We start from the raw sequence: 19,029 nt of genomic DNA on the forward strand, positions 1-19,029 counted from the left end.
TAACATGTTTGCGTTTCATTATGTCTTATCTTCCATTTCTCTGTCACTTTGACTATACATGGAGAAATTATCATTTTATCAGTTTTGTCTTTATGTTTTTTTTTACTCTATTTCTCTGAAGTATTTTTTCTAGAACTTTTTGAAAACAAATATATTTCAATCTTTGTCAATTTTTCCATACTTCACCATATATGTACACCATAAATTATTTTTCAATATATGATATTCAAATCGCTATTGATAATTATTACTGACTGGATTTTTTCTCTTTATATATTTGTCTTTATTTTAATTTGTTTTCGTGTGTATTTGTTTTTGCAGCTAGATGCCCTTTGACCAAAGGTGCATGTGTCCATTTTGGCTAGCCCTACCAAGGCCCACTTCGTTCATTCGCACTCACTATTTCTTCCGTCAACTATGACACCAACAAACATAACCCTCAATCTCCCTCTGTCACTCCCTTGTCCTCCCCTCTCTCCTTTCCTCCCCCCAACTCCCTGATTGTATTGCTCTCTGTGACTTTGTACCCTCAGCACTCACGAATAGCCACACATACCTAGCCCAAAGGTGCATCTCCGACTCAACCCTTTGTTCTCTGTATCACTCGGGTCCTACTTATCCACACATCGTTGTCCCATACTAACTTTACATTCCTTTACACCCACCCCCGCAGCTCCCTCCACCAATCCTTCCCTGTATCCGTCACAATGGATGAGCACCCTTCCTTTTTTTATAAATTATCTACCTCAATCACTCGATATGATGTTATGATACTTGACAAATGTATTCAAGTATTTGCCAGTAACTACAGGTATGTGTCATTGTTAGTAAGCCAACATGTTTTGTTTAGGTTACAAAATAGTTTCTAACGTGTTTATCGATTTAAAAAAAAATAATGTTCACTCGGATCTCCTTGCTATATAGCAGTCATAGGCCACAAAGAATAACACCAGAACACTGTAACGTGTGTGCATTTAGTCGTGCTTTTGAATTAATCATTATTGTCCATCAATAGGTACAACAACATTAAAATATTTGTACAATTTCAAAATCAATGTTTTTAGGGTCATGCGACGAACAATTATCTTACTATTTATCTTTCTGTTTTACAAGGAATGGAAACATAATATTTATTTTATGTGGGAAAGGCGATGTACAAATGCTTTAAAGCCACACATTGAATGTTATTAGGACTTTCGAAGTAGCCGGCCTCAAACACGAGTCGCACTGCATTTTGTCACTTAACTTTCAAGGGGTAAACATTCAGAGGGTAACATTTCCTTCTGAAGGGGACAAAAGCAATGGTAATAGGCACGTCAAATAAAAGGACTAGCAAACGTACATGTAAGTACACTGTTTTGTTAATTATATTATGTAATTGTGGGCTTGATGTAAAACGATGCTGTGCATGCATCTGCAAAGTCAGGAAAGCACCGTTACATTTTTTTTTTTTAATAAAACATGTAGAAAGAAATGTTATATCGGGAACAAATCACAATGCAAAACCCTCAGCTGCAGAATTGTACCAGTTACATGCGGGCGTCTTGGAGCCCATCCTGGTATTTCCTTCCAATTGACTACGGAACTTGTACTTTCGTTTTCACATTGCAAGGACAGGCCCTACAAGTACCAGCATGGCGTTCAAAGAAAAACACAGTACAGGCTCAAAGAAACCCACGTGTAACTTGTAAAGTTGGGAACAATGCCGTAACCGAGAAACACCTGTGCATCAAGTAAATGTAGGAAATAATGTTACATCTATCAACAATGTGTACTAACTAATGTTCTTCCTTTTCTTGAAACCGTCATACAAATGTATGCATACCATTGAAGGAAGCCATTTTGCCATGCATGGATTCTTCTCACAAAACTGGAGATTGTGCCACTCCTGTTTGCCTATTTGCTGTGCCCATCATCAGGACAAACATGCCAGCATTTCATTAATGAATACAAATGGAGAGCATGGCTTATTTTTGGATGTGGAAAGAACTGATGGGCTTCTTAAAAAAGTTCAGACACTGAAGCAGATCCTACAAAGACAAGCGCCATGTGTTTTGTGATAACAGTGGTTTAAAAGAAGACATAATATCTCCAATATGGACAGTGAGGTGAGTCAATGGAACTTTTTCATGCACAACTGAAGTACTGGGCATAAAACATTGAGGAATAAAATATACAAGAAGTCACTTGTTTGCATAGTATCTCAAATTAAAAAAAGAACGGTACATATTTTTAAATGTCAGAAATTCGAAGACAGGATACAGTGGAAAAAAATGTTAGCGATTGACATATCCTCAAAAAACATAAGTTATCCATTGGCAGAATAGAATTGCTCAGAAAAACCTCTTCTTTAAGCTATCCATGACAAGTGGTGTCAGAGAATGGGATTGTCCAGGAACCGATAAAGAAGAAGCAACTGCCCAGAAAAATGGTAAGAATAGTCTGACTTATTAAGACCGCCCAATTACCTACAGCGATTATGCTTAGTGCCACCAGCTGCAACGTATATGGAGAGGAGGTGGTGGTCCCGCAAGGATGGAAGGCCCTAGTGAAGTCTGGTGTCCATGTGTGAGTCCTTGAATGCTCCTATGAAATAATTGCCCCAAAGTCTGGTCTAGCACACAACCATTCGCCAGATTTGGGGCAGGAATCACAGACATAGGTTATCGGTAGAGGTGAAGGTTGTCTTCATTAACCTGGGTCACAATGTTTATGTAATTAAGCCAGGTCAATCGATTGCCCAGCTGCTATGTGAGAAGATCTTGGTCCTGGAGAAAGAAGAGGTTGATGATCTAGATGATAAAAGAGAGACCAAATCATGGATTTGGGGAGATGACCAAGACCCACGAGATGCAGACAAACCCTGGTGGGTTTGCTGGGGCCAGAATAATTAGAGCTTGCAGAACCCCAAAGGGTGGACCCATTCCTTGAGCAGACTTGGAAAGCATGGTGACTGAAAAGGAAAGCCACACAATAAAGTCCCCACACTTTATAGATAGAAGGGGACTTCTTTACAGAGTTGCTGTAAATCGGGAGGGTGATGGGATTAACTACTGTCAACTACTTGTCGCAAAACCTTTCCTGTAAGTTGTACTGGAGCTGGCACATGCAAGCCTAACAGCTGGACACAAGGGCCTTAAAAAAGAAAGTACTATGTTGATTTTATTGGTTGGTAATCTACGCGTGCATCAAACAGTTTTGCACAGTTTGTCTGATATGTCGGAATACCTCTCCTGAGCCATGTGCCAAAAGCTCCGCTGCAGCCCTTACCTATTACCAAAATACCCTTCAATCACATAGTTATGACATTGTGGGGACCCAGGAACCTTCTAGAGCTGGGAATAAGTATATCCTGGTATACTGGTCATTATGGATTACACAACCAAATACCCTGAGGCCTTGACATTTAGAAGAAATGCCACAAAGGCCATCCTGAAAATATTGATTCCCTTCTTCACTTGAGTGTGAGATCAGGGCAGCAGCTTTATGTCTAAATTAATGGGGAGATGAAGGAAGTAATGAAAATATAAACCTTGCATACCACCCCGAACTGATGGGCTTCTTAAAAAAGTTCAGACACTGAAGCAGATCCTACAAAGACAAGATGAGGGAAGGAATTGGGACAATTTAATTCCTTTGGCTCTCATTGATGTATGAAAGACCCCCTCAAGCCTCAACTGAATTCTCCTCTCTTGAACCAGTCTATGGTTGAAACCCATGAGATATCCTGAACATAATGCGGGAGGAATGGAAGAAAAATTAAAATCGTCAAACCAGTGACCATCCCGTAGTACGGCACACACAAGAACAAAATGGAGAAAGTCAGAGCCCCCGGTAAAAAAAAATAAAAACATCTCAATGCAACCTAGGCCCAACAGGAGAAAGCATATAATCAGACAAACTATAAACTGTACACCTTCAAAGTAGGAGATAAAGTAATGGTTCTCCTGCCCACTACTCAAAATAAACTTCCGCCAAAATGGCATGAACCTTACATCATTACCGAGGTGGTACCCAGCTGCACCTACAAAGTGCAACAAGCAGATTGGAGGAAACCTTCTCAATCATAACGCATCAATAAACTGAAGCCTTAGAAGGAAAACCACAATCCTCTCCTGCTAGCATTACATGAAAACACCTAAGGAACTCCTCTATTTATAACAATTCATGGAGTGACAAATCCACCAGGCTTCCTGGTTCAAAGCAACAAAGGTCTAGTGAAATTTCTCTATGAAACCAAAAAGAGTACAAGGAATATTCAACAAAAATCACACCATCACCAGGGAGAGTGAGTCGGCTGACAACCTACTGGTTACCAGAACCCTAGAAAAAGTTTATCCAAGGGGAGTTAAAGAAAATGCTGAAACTGGCTGCGATTGGGAGATCTTATAGAGACTGATCCTCCCCAATAGTGCTTGTGCCCAAAAATGCTCAAAGATGGCATACTTTTATTGACTTTAGAAGCCTCAAAGTGTCTGAGTTTGATGCTAATCCAATGTCACTAATTGATGAGCTTGTGGAGAGACTGGCAGTGCCAAATGTATAGCCACCCTACGATCTTATCAAAGGATATTAGCAAGTGCCTCCAGAAGCCAAGAAAAAGATAGCATTCTCTTCCCCAGCCCTTCCACTTGCACTGAGCCTCAGCCATGTTCCAAAAGCTAATGGATAGAGTCATGGAACTGTGTTAAAGTTTCCCTGGCACCTACATAGATGACATGTGAAGACCATATCAGACATCTGTGTGCCATCTGCCACAGCACTAGAAGAGCTGGACTAACAGCCAACCTTGCAAAATGCCACATGGCTATAAAATCTGTAAAATGTCTATGATTACCGGTCGGGAACTGCCTGCTACTCCATCATAACAGCAAAGTGGAAGCAGTCAAGTGTGCACCCCGTCCAAGGAATAAGGACATCAGAGCTTTTCCTTGGGTTGGTGAGTTGCTATCCATACTTGCAAACTTTTCAACTCTTGCAGCACCATTGACTGTATGCTAGCGCAAAGCCCAAATGTTGGTATGGTGAAGGGCAAAAAGCATTGAGGAATTGAAGTCCAAGCTATGCCATAGCCCAGTGTTGACCATGCTCGATTAAAGAGAATTCATTTTACAGACCTGTTTCTTTGGCAGGTCTGGGGGCAGTCCTCTCAAGTAAAGGATGGGGAAGAATGTCCTATTCTCTAGATCAGTGGAACAATATTTCCCTGAGAGCAGAACTACTCCATCATTGGGCTAGCATGTCTGGGAGTAAAATGGGCTGTTCACAGTTTACGGTATTATTTTGTGGGAAGGATGTTCAAAATGGTCACTGATCATGTCCCCTTGATGTGGATGGCCGAAACAAGGAAACCAATCCAAGAATCCAGAGATGGTTCCTAGCATTGCAGCTACATTCCTAAAGCATCAAACATAGGGCAGGGAACAAGCAGGCTAATGTAGAATTTTTGTGCAGGCACTTTCAGAAATGTAGCCAACTCCTAGCGAAGGGTGCTTAGTAGAAGGTTTGCAGTGAGGGAGTTGGGAGGACCCAGTCCCATAATCCCCTACATATGCCTCAACTGTTGACAGGGGTACTACAGCCGATCACCCAATGCCTTGCACCATCATTTCTTGGCAGAGGTCTCAGTTTTATTTCAGAATTACAAGCACAATGCAATGCAGTAACATGAGAGCCCACCGGACCACTTAAGGAAGCAGATGTCCCTGATATAGTTTCTCACACTCTGGTCAAACCAGGACTAGAGAAACAAATTACCACTGCTCAGAGTGAGAGTAACATCAAGTCAACAGCAAGTGAGACAATCAACAGAGAGTGTTTGAAATGCTGCACACTCGAAGGGACAGGGCTAAAATGGGGGTCTTTATAGCATAACCTAGTAGAAAGGAACAGGTTTAGATTCGGCCCTGGAGGCAGGTGGGACGCAGATCCAATGGAGGGAGGAGCGAAGGACAAAAACAGGAAGTCATGGCTCTAAAAGATCCATAGGAGCAATACAGAGGGTAAGGGAAAGGTGTTCGGTGATAGGGGTTGTGGAGTTGGATGCAGAGGTCAGGAGGAGACGGGAAGGCAGAGAGGAGTACTGAGTAAGACTTAGGGTGGCTTCTGAAGAAATCATCCGACTGGACATTTTAAATCATATAAAGAATATTTATGAGTTAGTCACACTGTCTTTATCAGGCTTATACCCACCAGCATCTTTTGAAACTAAAGAGAATGGTAACCTTATTTGAAATATTTATCTTTTCAGTGGGATTTAAGTTGTCCTCCTTAAAGAAGGGCTCCTTAATCCATATTTTATGACCTCAAAGTCGATTCAAATATGGAACAAGTTTCCGTAATTTATTGTATGAACTTCCGTTTCCAAAAAGAATGCATAGCAAATAGTGGCGAGTTACTGCTTTTGGAGCACCTTGATCGTAATGTAATTCTCTGTAATGACAATTATACTTTATTTCAGATACACAATGTTTATTTTGAAAAATGCTTTCTTTACTGGTAAAAAATGACTAATGTGACTCTTTCTGAGTAGTCTAATTTAAGGTTACACTTCTTGCTAGAGTGTGAAGGTGGATTGAGCGAAGAGATATAGTGGTTCAGTACGAGAGTTTGGCGATATTTACCTCTGAAATTCGCCTGACTTCAAGAGGTGGAAATGTGGTGTTAGCCCGAATTCATGGAGTCCCATGACTCCAATTGGGGACTTGAATGAATTACCATTGGTGGCAATTCCATCTGCCGTAAATCCTCCAGTTACTGGAGGTAAAGTGGAGAGAATACCTCCAACTCGTTGCTAAAGGTATTTCCTCTACTGCCAAATTAGTGGTATGGCACTGTGATAAAAGTAACAGTAATTCTGTTACTGACACTTTCTTTACTGCAACCCCATACTTTTAACAACCCCTATAGTCAATTGTCTGAATTACCAACTATAGAACCAGAAAAAATGGCCTAACATCCCAGTTTTTACACCTGACTAAAGTATCTGATCCTGGATAATTCACTTTATATCACTGTGCCTTTGTTTCCTTATCTGACAACATTGCTATTCTCTTGAACGGATTCTTTTAGGTACAGGATACACGGGAAATTCACTTGCGCATGGTGTGATGCTGGAAACGCATTGGAGGGACAGGGCCTCCATGTCCTTGTCCTTGTCATGTACTCCCTTATCATCTGTTTTCTGCCCACGATTCCAGTTGGGACCCCTGGCAGTGCAGATCTTCCTCTTTTTGGTTGTGGTGAACAGAGACCTTTATGTCACCCATGGGTGCGGGTACAACCCTGTACCTCTAGTGTATGTTTTTGGGCACTTGTGTTTGCCCACAGAGCAGGGTATGGGCTGGTGGCAGCATCATGCTGATATGACAGGGGCTCTGAGTGGTACAACGTCCTTTCATCGCCTGCATTTTCATCCCCTGGCATTTTAACCTGCATATTACAACAAATATGCTCGTCAAATTTTTTAGGGGGGGTGGGAAAGGGCAGATAAGGGTTTGGCCGGGTAGGCAATAGCCAAAATTAATTGTGCAATGAGCATTTTCATTGGAATGTACATGTTAAAATGACAGGAGATGAAATTACAGGCGATTAAATGACATGGAACCCTCCGAGTATCCTCCATTTTGGAATACCCAGGACCTGCCATAGGAATCAGTGGATTTCTCATAGTAGGCAAGATGGCCTATGGGGCCTTTTGGTTTCTATTTGCTGTTACGTTGTTTTCCCAAAGTCTTGGGAAGCCCTGACTCTGTCCCTTCCCCTCACTGGCTGTTGGGTGGAAGAAACTTATATGGTAGTGTGGGGAAGTCTAGGCCAGACTGGCTGGAGCCTTCCCAGTGACGGTATGTTGTGGGTACACCCTTGGGGTGGGACCTGTGTGAATAGAGTATGTGACCAATATGCATTTTATGTTATGGGTGTCTGCTTTCTGTGTGTGTGACACAACGAATGAGATCGCCCTGCCTGAAACTCACATGAATTCGGTGTGTTGTGCTGAAAGGCTGGGTACTTGCCCCAATCCACATTCCTTGCTATGGGTATCTGGGTGGAAGTGAATGGACTGAATGCATGTATATGCCTGATTGGCTGTCTGCCTGCATGAATGAATGCCCATCTGTGTGATTGGCTGACTGGGCCTGTCTCAGACAGAGTGAATGAGGGACCGATGTGTATATCTGGGGACCTCTCAGTTCCCAATTTGTTCAGAAGGTGAAGTTGAAACTTGAAGCTCATCCTTAAAGCCGAAGCCCAGCTGGAAGAAGAAGATTGCTGCTGCATTTCATTCAAAGTGATTTAAAAGCTGCCCAGTCTGTTGAGGACTGATCCTAGAGAGGACCTGACTAGGAGACCTCTTCCCGAGCTAGGAGGGACCATCGTGCAAAAACTGCTGTTCTTCAATGAGGCACCCTGGTGCCAGTTCTGTGAGTCTGACGTCCGGAGAAGGAGTACGCTGAGTACCCTGAAGAGAACGTCTGGACATTGAGGCCAACGAAGTCCATTGACATCGACCAGGGTTTGAAAGAGTTCTGTGACTGCTGGAAGACAGTCGTATCATGTTGCCCAGAAGTGGGGACACCTTGACACTGTGCTGCTTGATGCCTGGAGCCGAGAAAGCTCCTCTCTTGCCTAAGAACATTTGACAGAGGGCTCCCTTGCCATCACCGTTGACCACTATGTCCCACTGGAGAAAGTCGAGGTCGCCGGCTACTAAGGAGAGTCCGCCGGTGGGTTTTCCACCACCAGAAGCCGACGAAGACGTCCTGAGGTCACTGACGTAGTGAAGATCTGAGGTCCAGCCCGTGGTCGAGTCCCGATCGCTGAAGCTATCCCATGGTGCATGCTGCGGCTGCAGGACCGTTGGGCCAGAGGACCGCCAAACGCGACTCCCGACGCCCGGGCCTGCATCCATCACTGAGTCTTATTTGCGGCACCGATCACTTTGCATCGAGGTTTACCGTACACCTCATCTTCCCAGGACTTCCACGATCAATCGTCGAAGAGCACCTCGAAGGTTGAAGATGCAACATCACTGCAAGTGTTCCACTTTTCTTTGAGGATGTCGACGCCCAGTGGCTCCTGCTTTAAACGGAGTCCACCCTCAAGGGGCACCATCGACAAACCATCAAAGAAACTCTTGCACTGCAGGTACATTGGGGTGGTTGAACTTTTTGACCAGGAAGCAAGACTTATTAAGCATTTATGGACTAGGCTTGTTCCTAACTCAGAATTGTGCCTCAATATCTAAAGAAAGCATTCTGCCATTGCTTAACCTTAACCTGTCTTCCTTCCTTGTTATCTATGTTGATACACCTTGTTGAATGATTTGTATGCTCCATTATAACTGCCAGTAGTTGGTGCATTTTAAAGGAATCTAAAGCCTAAGTGTGGTACCACATAGACATTGTATATATTTGTCATTATAGAATTGCCAGTAAAAAGTTTGTAATTAAATTGTGTATGTATTTCCGAACTGTGTGTTTATATAAAGAACTGTGTTAGCACATAACATAGTGCGTGGACATTCATTTGTGGGGGCGTGGGTACTCACTGTACCTAAGAACCAGCCTGCATCACTTCCTGAGAGCTTAAGCTTTGGTTGCTCATCCATAGCTACCATATAGAGAATCTTGGCTGCGGTGCTCTGTGCCTCTACTCTGCCATATAGAGGGCAGGAGTACGTATAGCCCCCTCCAGTCTATACATATGGCCCAACAGACTGCAGGATTGCAACATATAAATAATATTGACCATTTGTATAGTGCATTGTACAGGCTGCACTGTCTTTTATGTCACTCATAACTACATATTGTTTGAGCCATGGTTCTCCCTGTATACATTAAATGAAAAATATACTACAAGGTTAGTAATGTGAGTGTAGGATGGCTGGGTTTGTGGTTTGTGTGCAAAAGAACGTTTGTGGGAGACACGAAAGGATGTGATTAAGACGGAGATAGATCCTGTTAATGTAAGGCTACACAAAAAAAAGAGCTGAAGACACAAAAGTCACATAGGTATGGTTTCTTTTAAAAAGTACATACTCACCACTGTTTCCTTTTTATTTGGGTATCTTGCATAGCTTGTTGGGACTATCTCAGACTCTGCACCACCCCCAGTGTTATTGGCTAAGCTAGGCTCCCGGACATATTATTCTGCTGGGTCATCATGCAGTGGACTATAATAATTTAATAAATGTATAGATCAGTGGTGTGTTTTTCCTATTCCGTTTTGCTGTTTCTGAAAAGATTGACACTGAAATCTATACAGACAATGGGCCTCATCACGAGTTTGGCGGTAACCCTTAAATCCGGCGGTCGCGCTATTACCGCCGGATTTAAGGGTCCGCCAAATCAGGGCTTCGGCGGATTTCTCCCCAGCTCTGAGCTGGGAGGAAATCCGCTGAAAATTCACGCTATTACCACCAGCGGGAAATCCGCCGGTGGTAAGAGCGCGAAAATTCCCCATTGAGCCCAATGGGGAATGGGGCATTCCCAAATGGGCTCAGTGGGAAATGGGGAATTCCATTACCGCCAAACCCGTGATCCAGCGCTAATAGCACCGGGGGGTTTGGCGGTAGGGCTAATACCGCCGGCGGTAATACCGCCGGCGTTACCACCCAACTCGTGATGAGGCCCAATATAAGTTACAGTTGTACTAGTTTATAACTACCTATTAAGAGCAATACTATACAGCTTTGTTATACTCATCCTAAGTGAACACAAATTCTTTATTTTGATAAAAGTGAAAATGTATGGGTTTCACCAATCTGCACCAAATTTGGCATAGTTACCTATTAGGACCCTCCGGACAGTACTGGGGCTACATGACATTTGGACACCAAAACCACAGATTTCAGCACAACTAAAAATATGTTTGTAGTTTGTCAAAGCGTTGTTCCTTAGACTATTCCACACCGTGTCACCAATCTGCATCACATTTCGCATAGTTTCCTGTTAGGACCCTCCGGACAATACTGGCTACATTACATGTGGACACCCCTACCCTTTCCCCGGATTTCAGCACCTTCACACATGAAATGGTTGCCCGAAATCGGCGAAATATCAATGTGATCGTAGAAGGGCCGGTCCTCAACCCTAAAATGCATGGTTTCTGGGACATTTGCATTGCAATGCACTACGCCAAGGTGTGGCAACGGGGGGGGGGGGGGGGTGAGAGCACAGTAGGTCCCAGTGTGCAGCAGCACACCAACTCTGGCCTCCCCGCAACGTCTGCTCTGGGGTATGCCAGCCAACCACACACACCCATTCTGAGTGGTTTACTTCGGAGTGCAAGTTACATCAAGCGATAAGCGAATCGGAAAAGAGAACTACAGGATCATTCATTTTCAACAATTGATGAGAGTGTTGTCATGTCTGTCCACAGAAGCCGTTTGGAGAACGGGTACTTTTTCATAGTAAAATATAAAATCAATTTGGGCATTATGCAATAAATCCAAAAGGTGCACTACAAAAATGTACCTTATAGTAGATAGAGAGTGGTTTTAAAAACACGTTCCCCTTGTTTAACATGACCATACAACTAAACAGCACATGTGTAAATCACAGCTCTTAAATAATAAACAGTGCTTCTGAGGGCGGGGGTCTTATATTATGCCTTCTCAATAACATTTATGCAAAAAAGTCCCAGTTTAAATTTGAGGAAAAGGCAAAGTAATGTTTTTAATGACATTCTTTTGGATACGGTTTTGCTAATCACGTTAATTGCCTTTCCAGTACTGAAAGCTGGATTAGGGTTTATTTGTTTTATTTTGGCTTGTAAACCTTCTTTCAGGTAGCCAGAAGAGAGGTATGTAGTGCTCAAGTTAACACCCAAGCCAGGTTTATTGAGTGCTGCATGCAGCTCAGCCATCAATTGATATTTCACACCTATTTCATCAAGTAACTATTTATTCACCCTCGTAGTGTTTGCTTCAGTCTTCAAAACTGAGGGCTAATGCCTTATAATTGCAGCGCTGTCCTTACAGCTTATACTAACCAAAGGCAATTTAAATTGGAGCGCCCATATCAGTATAACATGCTAAGTTGAAGGAATCATTTTCCAAATCTCGCGTTTCCACTTTACATACGGCTAAAAGACATGTTTCATTGAGACAGAGCACCCCGCAAAGTAGCAAAGGAGGAAGTGTTGATTTGTAAGCAGTTTTCAAAGAAAGTATACTATTTAGTTGCTACAAATCCAGTGAAGCCACCAGCTTGACTGCAATTCCTCGTCTCCCTAAAACCGCATCACTATATTCCTATTTGCAATACTAGCTGGTCACCATGATTTTGCCCAGGTTGGTTAATAGTGACCTTGCACATGGGCTAAAAGAGTAAAAACCTTCTCCTAAACAATACCAATCCATGACACTAGCACATACATGCACTATAGAAAAGACTTGCGCTAATGCCACTGCGCTACTTACAATCTACGCTTTAAACAGACACATTTGAGGATGGATTATCTTTTGTGTTTAGGGGCCATAATCAGTTGCAAGTGGGGATCTTAAGGGAGACTGGTTTTCTCATCAATCCAGCAGTCAGTATTTCTGTAAATGTCAATCGACTTGTTCATTCAAAAAACACGAGTGATGCCTTGACTATTCTGATGTAAGTAATGTCCTATATATAAATATGTTTTGACTGAGCCTGGAGCATGGATTAATCTTCATTCAGTGAGGAATGCGAGGAGGAGAAGACCGAGTAATGCTCTGAGTTCCTGATGTAAATCACATTACACTGGGTCTTCCCTTCATTGTCACAATATTCACATCCCTAGTAACATCTTCAAAGTTGTGCCCTAGCGTGACCCTAGGGACTAGGGCATAGTTTACACATAAATAATGCATAGGGCCCTGTGGTTACTTTATAGGCCTACAGGGTGGTACCAAGAAAAGGCTAAGAAGGGAGGGGAAAGAGGCTTACCAATGAAGAATTAAGAATGGTCTTGTATGATATATGATAGGTTATTTATAACACGCTTAATAGCCAAAGATTTCAAAGCGCGGACCCGGGGATCGAACCTGTGTTGCTCCGTGTCGTCGTGCTTCCAAGGCGAGCACGTTACCCCTGAGCTATCCTCCTGTAAGGAAGGAGGGGGTTGGTTTGCCCCCCCATACACCCGACACAAAAGGGACCACCTGCTTTTGCAATAGTGGGGGGGTGCCTTCCTTGCCCTTCCCTGGTCCCAGTGGACGAGTCCCTGGCACCTACAGTAGCGGGGCTACTGCAAGATACATTTGGACTCCATTTTGTGTAACCCAGGCTCCATCTTTAGACTAGGCCGCATTCTGGTATCTGTGAAGCCTTCTCTCCCCTCTGCAGCGCAGCGAACAAGACAGCCCCCACCTCCTCCTCCCGCGCCTGTGCCACCCAAGCCCTTTCTCACGGATGCTCTGGTGCGAATTGTTGCAAGCAAACAGTGTATTTTTTCATCCTTCCTTTGAGATCACTGCCCTGCGTGTGAATGGGCTGAATCATGACTTGTGGCCCATCCGTCTCCACAAACTCGCTCCTGCACCTCTCACCCCCACTGTTGGTAAGTTACTGCCTGTTCAACCCTGTGCCCCGCCAGTCTTCTTTTGATGTAACAGAAGTGTGACCCTTCCTTGCTGAGCACCCTAGAGTGCCCTCAGTATAACTAATCTCATGTTGTCATATATTCTGCCTTAAACCAACACATATCAATCTATCCCCTCCCGCTCTGAAGTGCCAGAACCGACAACTGTTAAATCTCACCCCCCCGTAAGCCACCTCGAGGGCAAGACCCCCACACCCTTCACCTCTCCAACGATCTGAGGCAGGATAATGTAAACAAGTGTGTACAATGTATAGGCCTCTCTTAATACCAAAGGTATAGTTTATGGGTTATTATTTACTGCATGTCCAGCATGTAGATTAGTTAAACAGCACCAGCCGCCTCTACCGGACCCGAACGGACCTTCACCTCGCGCGGACCAGTCCAGCTGACCCACGTGATGCCTTCCAGCCGGCCAAGCTGCCAGCCAATCTCGTGGAGCCTGCCGCTATAGTGCCATACTAGGACCCATTCCCTCACCAATCCAAATGTAACTTGTAGACTGTTTGGAAAACGTCATCTATGACGGTGTAACCCTTTAAAATGTATTGTATCTGTATTGTTTTGCCAGAGCGCTCTCAAGGCAGCAGAGTTCTCTGGATGCTGAATTTGACATAAACTTTTATTGTCTCTCACAACCAATCTCCTGGTCTCATTCCCTACTGGGATATGTCCTTTATTCTGAGTTTCTAATTGTATTCTGCGGAGTGACCACCTTCATTCCCAAGGATAGGGTCATTCCCGGAGTAAACCGATGAGAAGGCGGGTGGATACTCAGTATACTGGGAATTAAAGTCATTGATCTAGTCCTCAATCAACACTATTTCTACAAGCTTCTGTCCAATATACACTATTTGCTCCTGTTAATTTGAATAAGAAGCTTCAACATGTTTGCCTGTTTTTTGTACTTTCACAGTCGAGGAGCTACTTTGCCAACTTTAAGAAGATGGTTACGCTATGCCTATAGGGGGGGGGTGGTGGAAGATAGAGGGTTTAATTTGACCTCGACCAGAGTTTAGTTAACACATCATTTTCACTTTTAACATGTTGACTGAAAAATGTCTGCATTGTCCTTTTATAATAGCAAACTTCATTGTTCCGAACTGAAGAACACTATTCATTAAGTACAACGTTAACTATGCTCAAATCTGATTTTTTTTGCATTGAACATGGGCTCCTATTTTATACAGATTTAAAACACTTAAATATATAAAAGCATAAAATATACCCATTACAAAAACATGAAAGAAAATAGAAATTATCAATGGCAAGAGGTGGACCTTGCTTAGTTTCCATATTTTGTACATCTGCCCTCCAACAGGACAGAATTCCAAACTATCAGAGGCCTGTGCTCTTGCTTTGACTTTTATACTCCACTTGCAAACCAACAGGTAGGTAAAAAATGAAATGCTCTCACCGAACTCTTGCAGGGTCTTTTAACACCCGAGGTTGTTGCTTGTGATCCCAATCCGAGCTGAGCTTTGCCAGGTTTGTCACTGGCAGAACATGATGGCTTATTTTCCACAACTTTGGATAATTGAATATTGGATGTGGATTCAGGGAACGTTTCCTCATCTTCATCAAGAATTTGACTATTGCTAGAGCGAGAAATTAGGTTTAATAAACTTTCAAAAGCAATTGCAAAGATAACTTGTTCAGTTTTTATGTGTTAGAAAAACAGAATTTAAAAGATCAATAACATTAACCATGTGAGCAACATAGGCAACAACAAAAAACATGGACAAACCTATTGGATTCTCAGATTGGGTAAAACCAATGTGTGATTGAATGCTTATTCTTTTAAGAAAATATTTTTACGGGTCATGCTTTCATTTTCTAGACCTCTACTGTGAGTGGGACACATTTTAGGTTTTCAGGTTGCTGCTGCAACATCTGAGAAGTCTCTGAGACAATTGAGACTATAGCCTTGCTAACAGGACACCATCCGTCAGGGACAACACGCAGATCCTTACCAACACTAAACCCCCTTGCCATGGCATTACAAATGCATGAACTATGGAACAATACCTAACTCTACTGGGGAGGGTTTAGTTGCTCTAAAGTCTAGTGATGACCTTGGGTAGCATACACTTTGATGCTAATTCGAATATACAAAAGAAAATACATGAGAGTATTCACTTAAACAATGCCAAAGAAAATGGTCAGTTACCACCCAAATGCCACTGATTCACAACTGCACACGGAGGCCAAACAAACATTGCCTAATGCTTTTAAGTATGGTACCCAACTACTAAGCAGGCACTGGTACAGTACCATACAACCAGTACACCCAAATTAATTTCTTCAAGGAACAATCGCATCATACTAAACCGAACAAGATCTGTTATTGAACTTAGGGTCAGCAACGTATTTCGTTTCCTCAAACTGCTGCCCACATGTTCAGATGTTGTCCAGCAAAAAAGATCACTTAAATACAGGACCCCAAATTATTTTTAGGTCGATATTATAGGTTATGTTATCAAGCTTTTACACAGCGCCAAAATCACCATCATAGTCGTGTTAGAGCACATAGTCTTGACTGTAGACTGGTGTACTGTGGCCCCATCAGGGGTATCCAGGAGTTAGCCTGTGCTAGGAAAAATTTGCAGGAAAAGATAAGAGGATGATAAGGAGGAAGTAAGTGCACATGCAGTTAAAAGTCTTAATGTTCAAAGCAATACATTTAAGAGAAAGGAAATAAGTGTGCTGAAAAGTTCTGGATGTATGATAAGCAATCCAATGGCTGAAATAGCGGGCTATTAAGGGCCTACTCACCTTGCATTTCTTATATAAGGATACGGCAATACCACATTTCCAGCTCTTAGGAAATGACCCAAAGTTTAACGGAGCACGGAACACAGACGGCAGTATCAGAGCCCAAAATTCTGACATAAAATTATAGTCCTCTGGAGCACCATACGGACAGCACCGTCCATGAATGCTTGTTTGGCTAGAACTCTTGCCAATTCTGCTAGTTCTACAGGCTTGGATATAATATTTCGCATTTTACATTAGTCCCACAAGAGAAGGGAAGACCTTCCAGATACAATTTATGTTGTGATTCCATCGCTAGATGTGTCATTTGTGTATACAATACTGAAAAGTTCTCTCCCGAATGTACTGAACATGGACTTTAATTGTGTCAAAAGCACAACCATCCGAATGGGTTAGCCACTAGTTGCCAGAAAAAACTAATGTTCTTTCACAATGCCACCTCTGCAAATTCTTCCCACCATTTTTCATTTGAAACCCTTATCCTTTCACCCAGAACTTCTGTATAGTTCATTCTGCAGATGTCTATGTTGTTCCGGTCTTCAGGACACTTCTACGGCCTTGTGCAGATCCAGCCTCACCCTCTTACATGTACTGTAGCCAAAAAGGTTGAAATGATGTCTAATCGACCTTCGAGTTCTAGGCAGCAGTGAGATATTATTTCCAAGTTCTCCAAGAGTTTTAGCTTTTTCTGGTCATGTTTGCAAAGGTCCCGCTAGAAAGACTCTTAACGTCCCTGCAACTAAAGTTTTTTATTGAATTTCAAAGATTGTGTTGCAATGTATTTGCTCACGTTAACATACATGCAACTAAAGCTTCTTCCTTGAACTTCAAGGGTTTTGTTATTCCACAGATTTTTAGAAGGATTCCCGACCACTAGCATAGTCTTCAGCCATGGTCATTGAGTATGGACTTTGTCCATTTTAAAACACTACCAGACTGTTAGCCATGGCCTTCGGATTGCAGGCTTTGAGAACTCACAATGTTTTTAGGCAATGCACAGTGAGAATAAATGATTTGCCATGGAGAGCACACTTTGGTTAAGCAGTGTGCTCCAAGTGGTACACCCCTTTTCGGCACCATAATTTTGGCGTGGGGCGATTTGGCACTGCCATTCCGCTGCAGCGCCCATTTCGGTGTGCCCTTTTTGGCACAAAAGCCATTACGGCTCAGTTATTTTGGCGCGAGGGATGTTTGGATGTGGCTGACATTGCAGCCACGTCTAAACGCCCTCATGCCAAATAAAATCACAGGACTGCACTGCAACAAACCTTGCCACCTCCCAGTTGTGTTGCTTTTCTTTTAATTACATTAAATTAGTTAATTAAAACATACAGCCTTGAACCCTGGTCTGCCAGAGTAAGGTCTAGCATTTAACCACTAGGTCACAATGGCTTGGTACTTCATGAGGCATACATTTCATACTTATCCTACAATTTAATATGTTCAATGATAAAAGGCTAGGTATGAAACTTGTGAGAATCCAAACACTAACATCATTCTAGCATAATGGTTAAGTGCTGCATCTCAAACTCCTTGAGGCCAGGGTTCTCTTATTTCAGCATGAATGTGATTTTATTTGGTCTGTTTTTATAATGTTGCCCAAAGATGGTGTAGTTCCCTTTTTGAATATATGTTCAGTTTAAGGGGTAATGTGTGGTGTAAGGGTGTGCATGTCACCTGAGTGGGTGTGCATGTAATGTGCATGTGTTTGATGTGAGCATGTGTGTGTGTATGTGTACATGGTGTGACGTTGTTTGTGAGGGATTGTGAGTGCAGTGGGCAGTTGCTCTGTGCAGGCGAGTGTTAGTGTGTGTGCACCTGTGTAAGTATATGAGCATTGTGACAAGTCGAGTGTGAGTTTCCAGTGTGAAAGATGCCCATCCAGTTCTTGTTTTTTGTGTGCATTATGTTACTTGTAGTTTTGTTTTGTCCATCAAGTGTCCTGTACTACACATCCCAAAATGCAAAGTAAAAAGGAAATCTGAATGAGCATCTTACAAATAACAAGGGACGTGCGGCATATAACAATATATACAAGATTTGTAACATGGCTATAGTCATGATTTCTCCAGCACCTCGATTTGTTTGGTTTGAATGGCAGTAGGGGATCTGTAAATTATTAAAGGGGGAAGTACATAGTGTAGAATGAGAGGAAGGGGAAAAGTCAAATTAGCTTTTTCCAGCTGGGGAAAGAGAGAATAAGGGGCTGGAGAGGAGTGTCTACTTGCCCCGGCTGTTTTCAAAGTCTAAAAGTAGTGCAATATATTAACGAAATAACCCAAGTGGGAACAAGTGGACTGTTGGGCTGAGATGCTGAGACGCTGTTATTCTCCTTTCAACTTGCCTTTGCCTCCGCCGTCCTTAAGAGGAATCCTTATGCGGACCATAACACGGACTGTTTTCACAAACTACACGGACCACAATAATTTTCCAAACATCACCTTACGTTCTTACTGGCCCCGCCCCCACCTTCCCTGCAAGCCTACAACTACCCACTGACACGTGCACCCGCGCGCGCACCTAAGTGGGAACAAGTGGACTGTTGGGCTGAGATGCCGTGATTCTCCTTTCAACTTGCCTTTGCCTCCGCCGTCCTTAATTGGAATCCGTATACGGACCGTAACACGGACTGTTTTCACAAACTTCACGGACAACAATCATTGTAAAGTAAATACTAAT

General features: G+C 42.9%; 1 protein-coding gene across 2 annotated transcripts in view; it reads right to left on the reverse strand.

The window, feature by feature from the left end:
- APLF (aprataxin and PNKP like factor) overlaps nt 1-19,029 on the reverse strand; it is a 960,891-nt gene that overhangs the window by 450,531 nt on the left and 491,331 nt on the right. For both annotated transcript variants that reach the window (XM_069608357.1, XM_069608358.1), the window contains exon 4: nt 14,993-15,173. In XM_069608357.1, the coding sequence (XP_069464458.1) occupies nt 14,993-15,173 (181 nt within the window). The remainder of the gene's footprint in view (nt 1-14,992; nt 15,174-19,029) is intronic.

This window comes from Ambystoma mexicanum, chromosome 4q, assembly GCF_040938575.1.
Source record: "Ambystoma mexicanum isolate Mex_15411 chromosome 4q, UKY_AmexF1_1, whole genome shotgun sequence".
NCBI lineage: Eukaryota > Metazoa > Chordata > Amphibia > Caudata > Ambystomatidae > Ambystoma > Ambystoma mexicanum.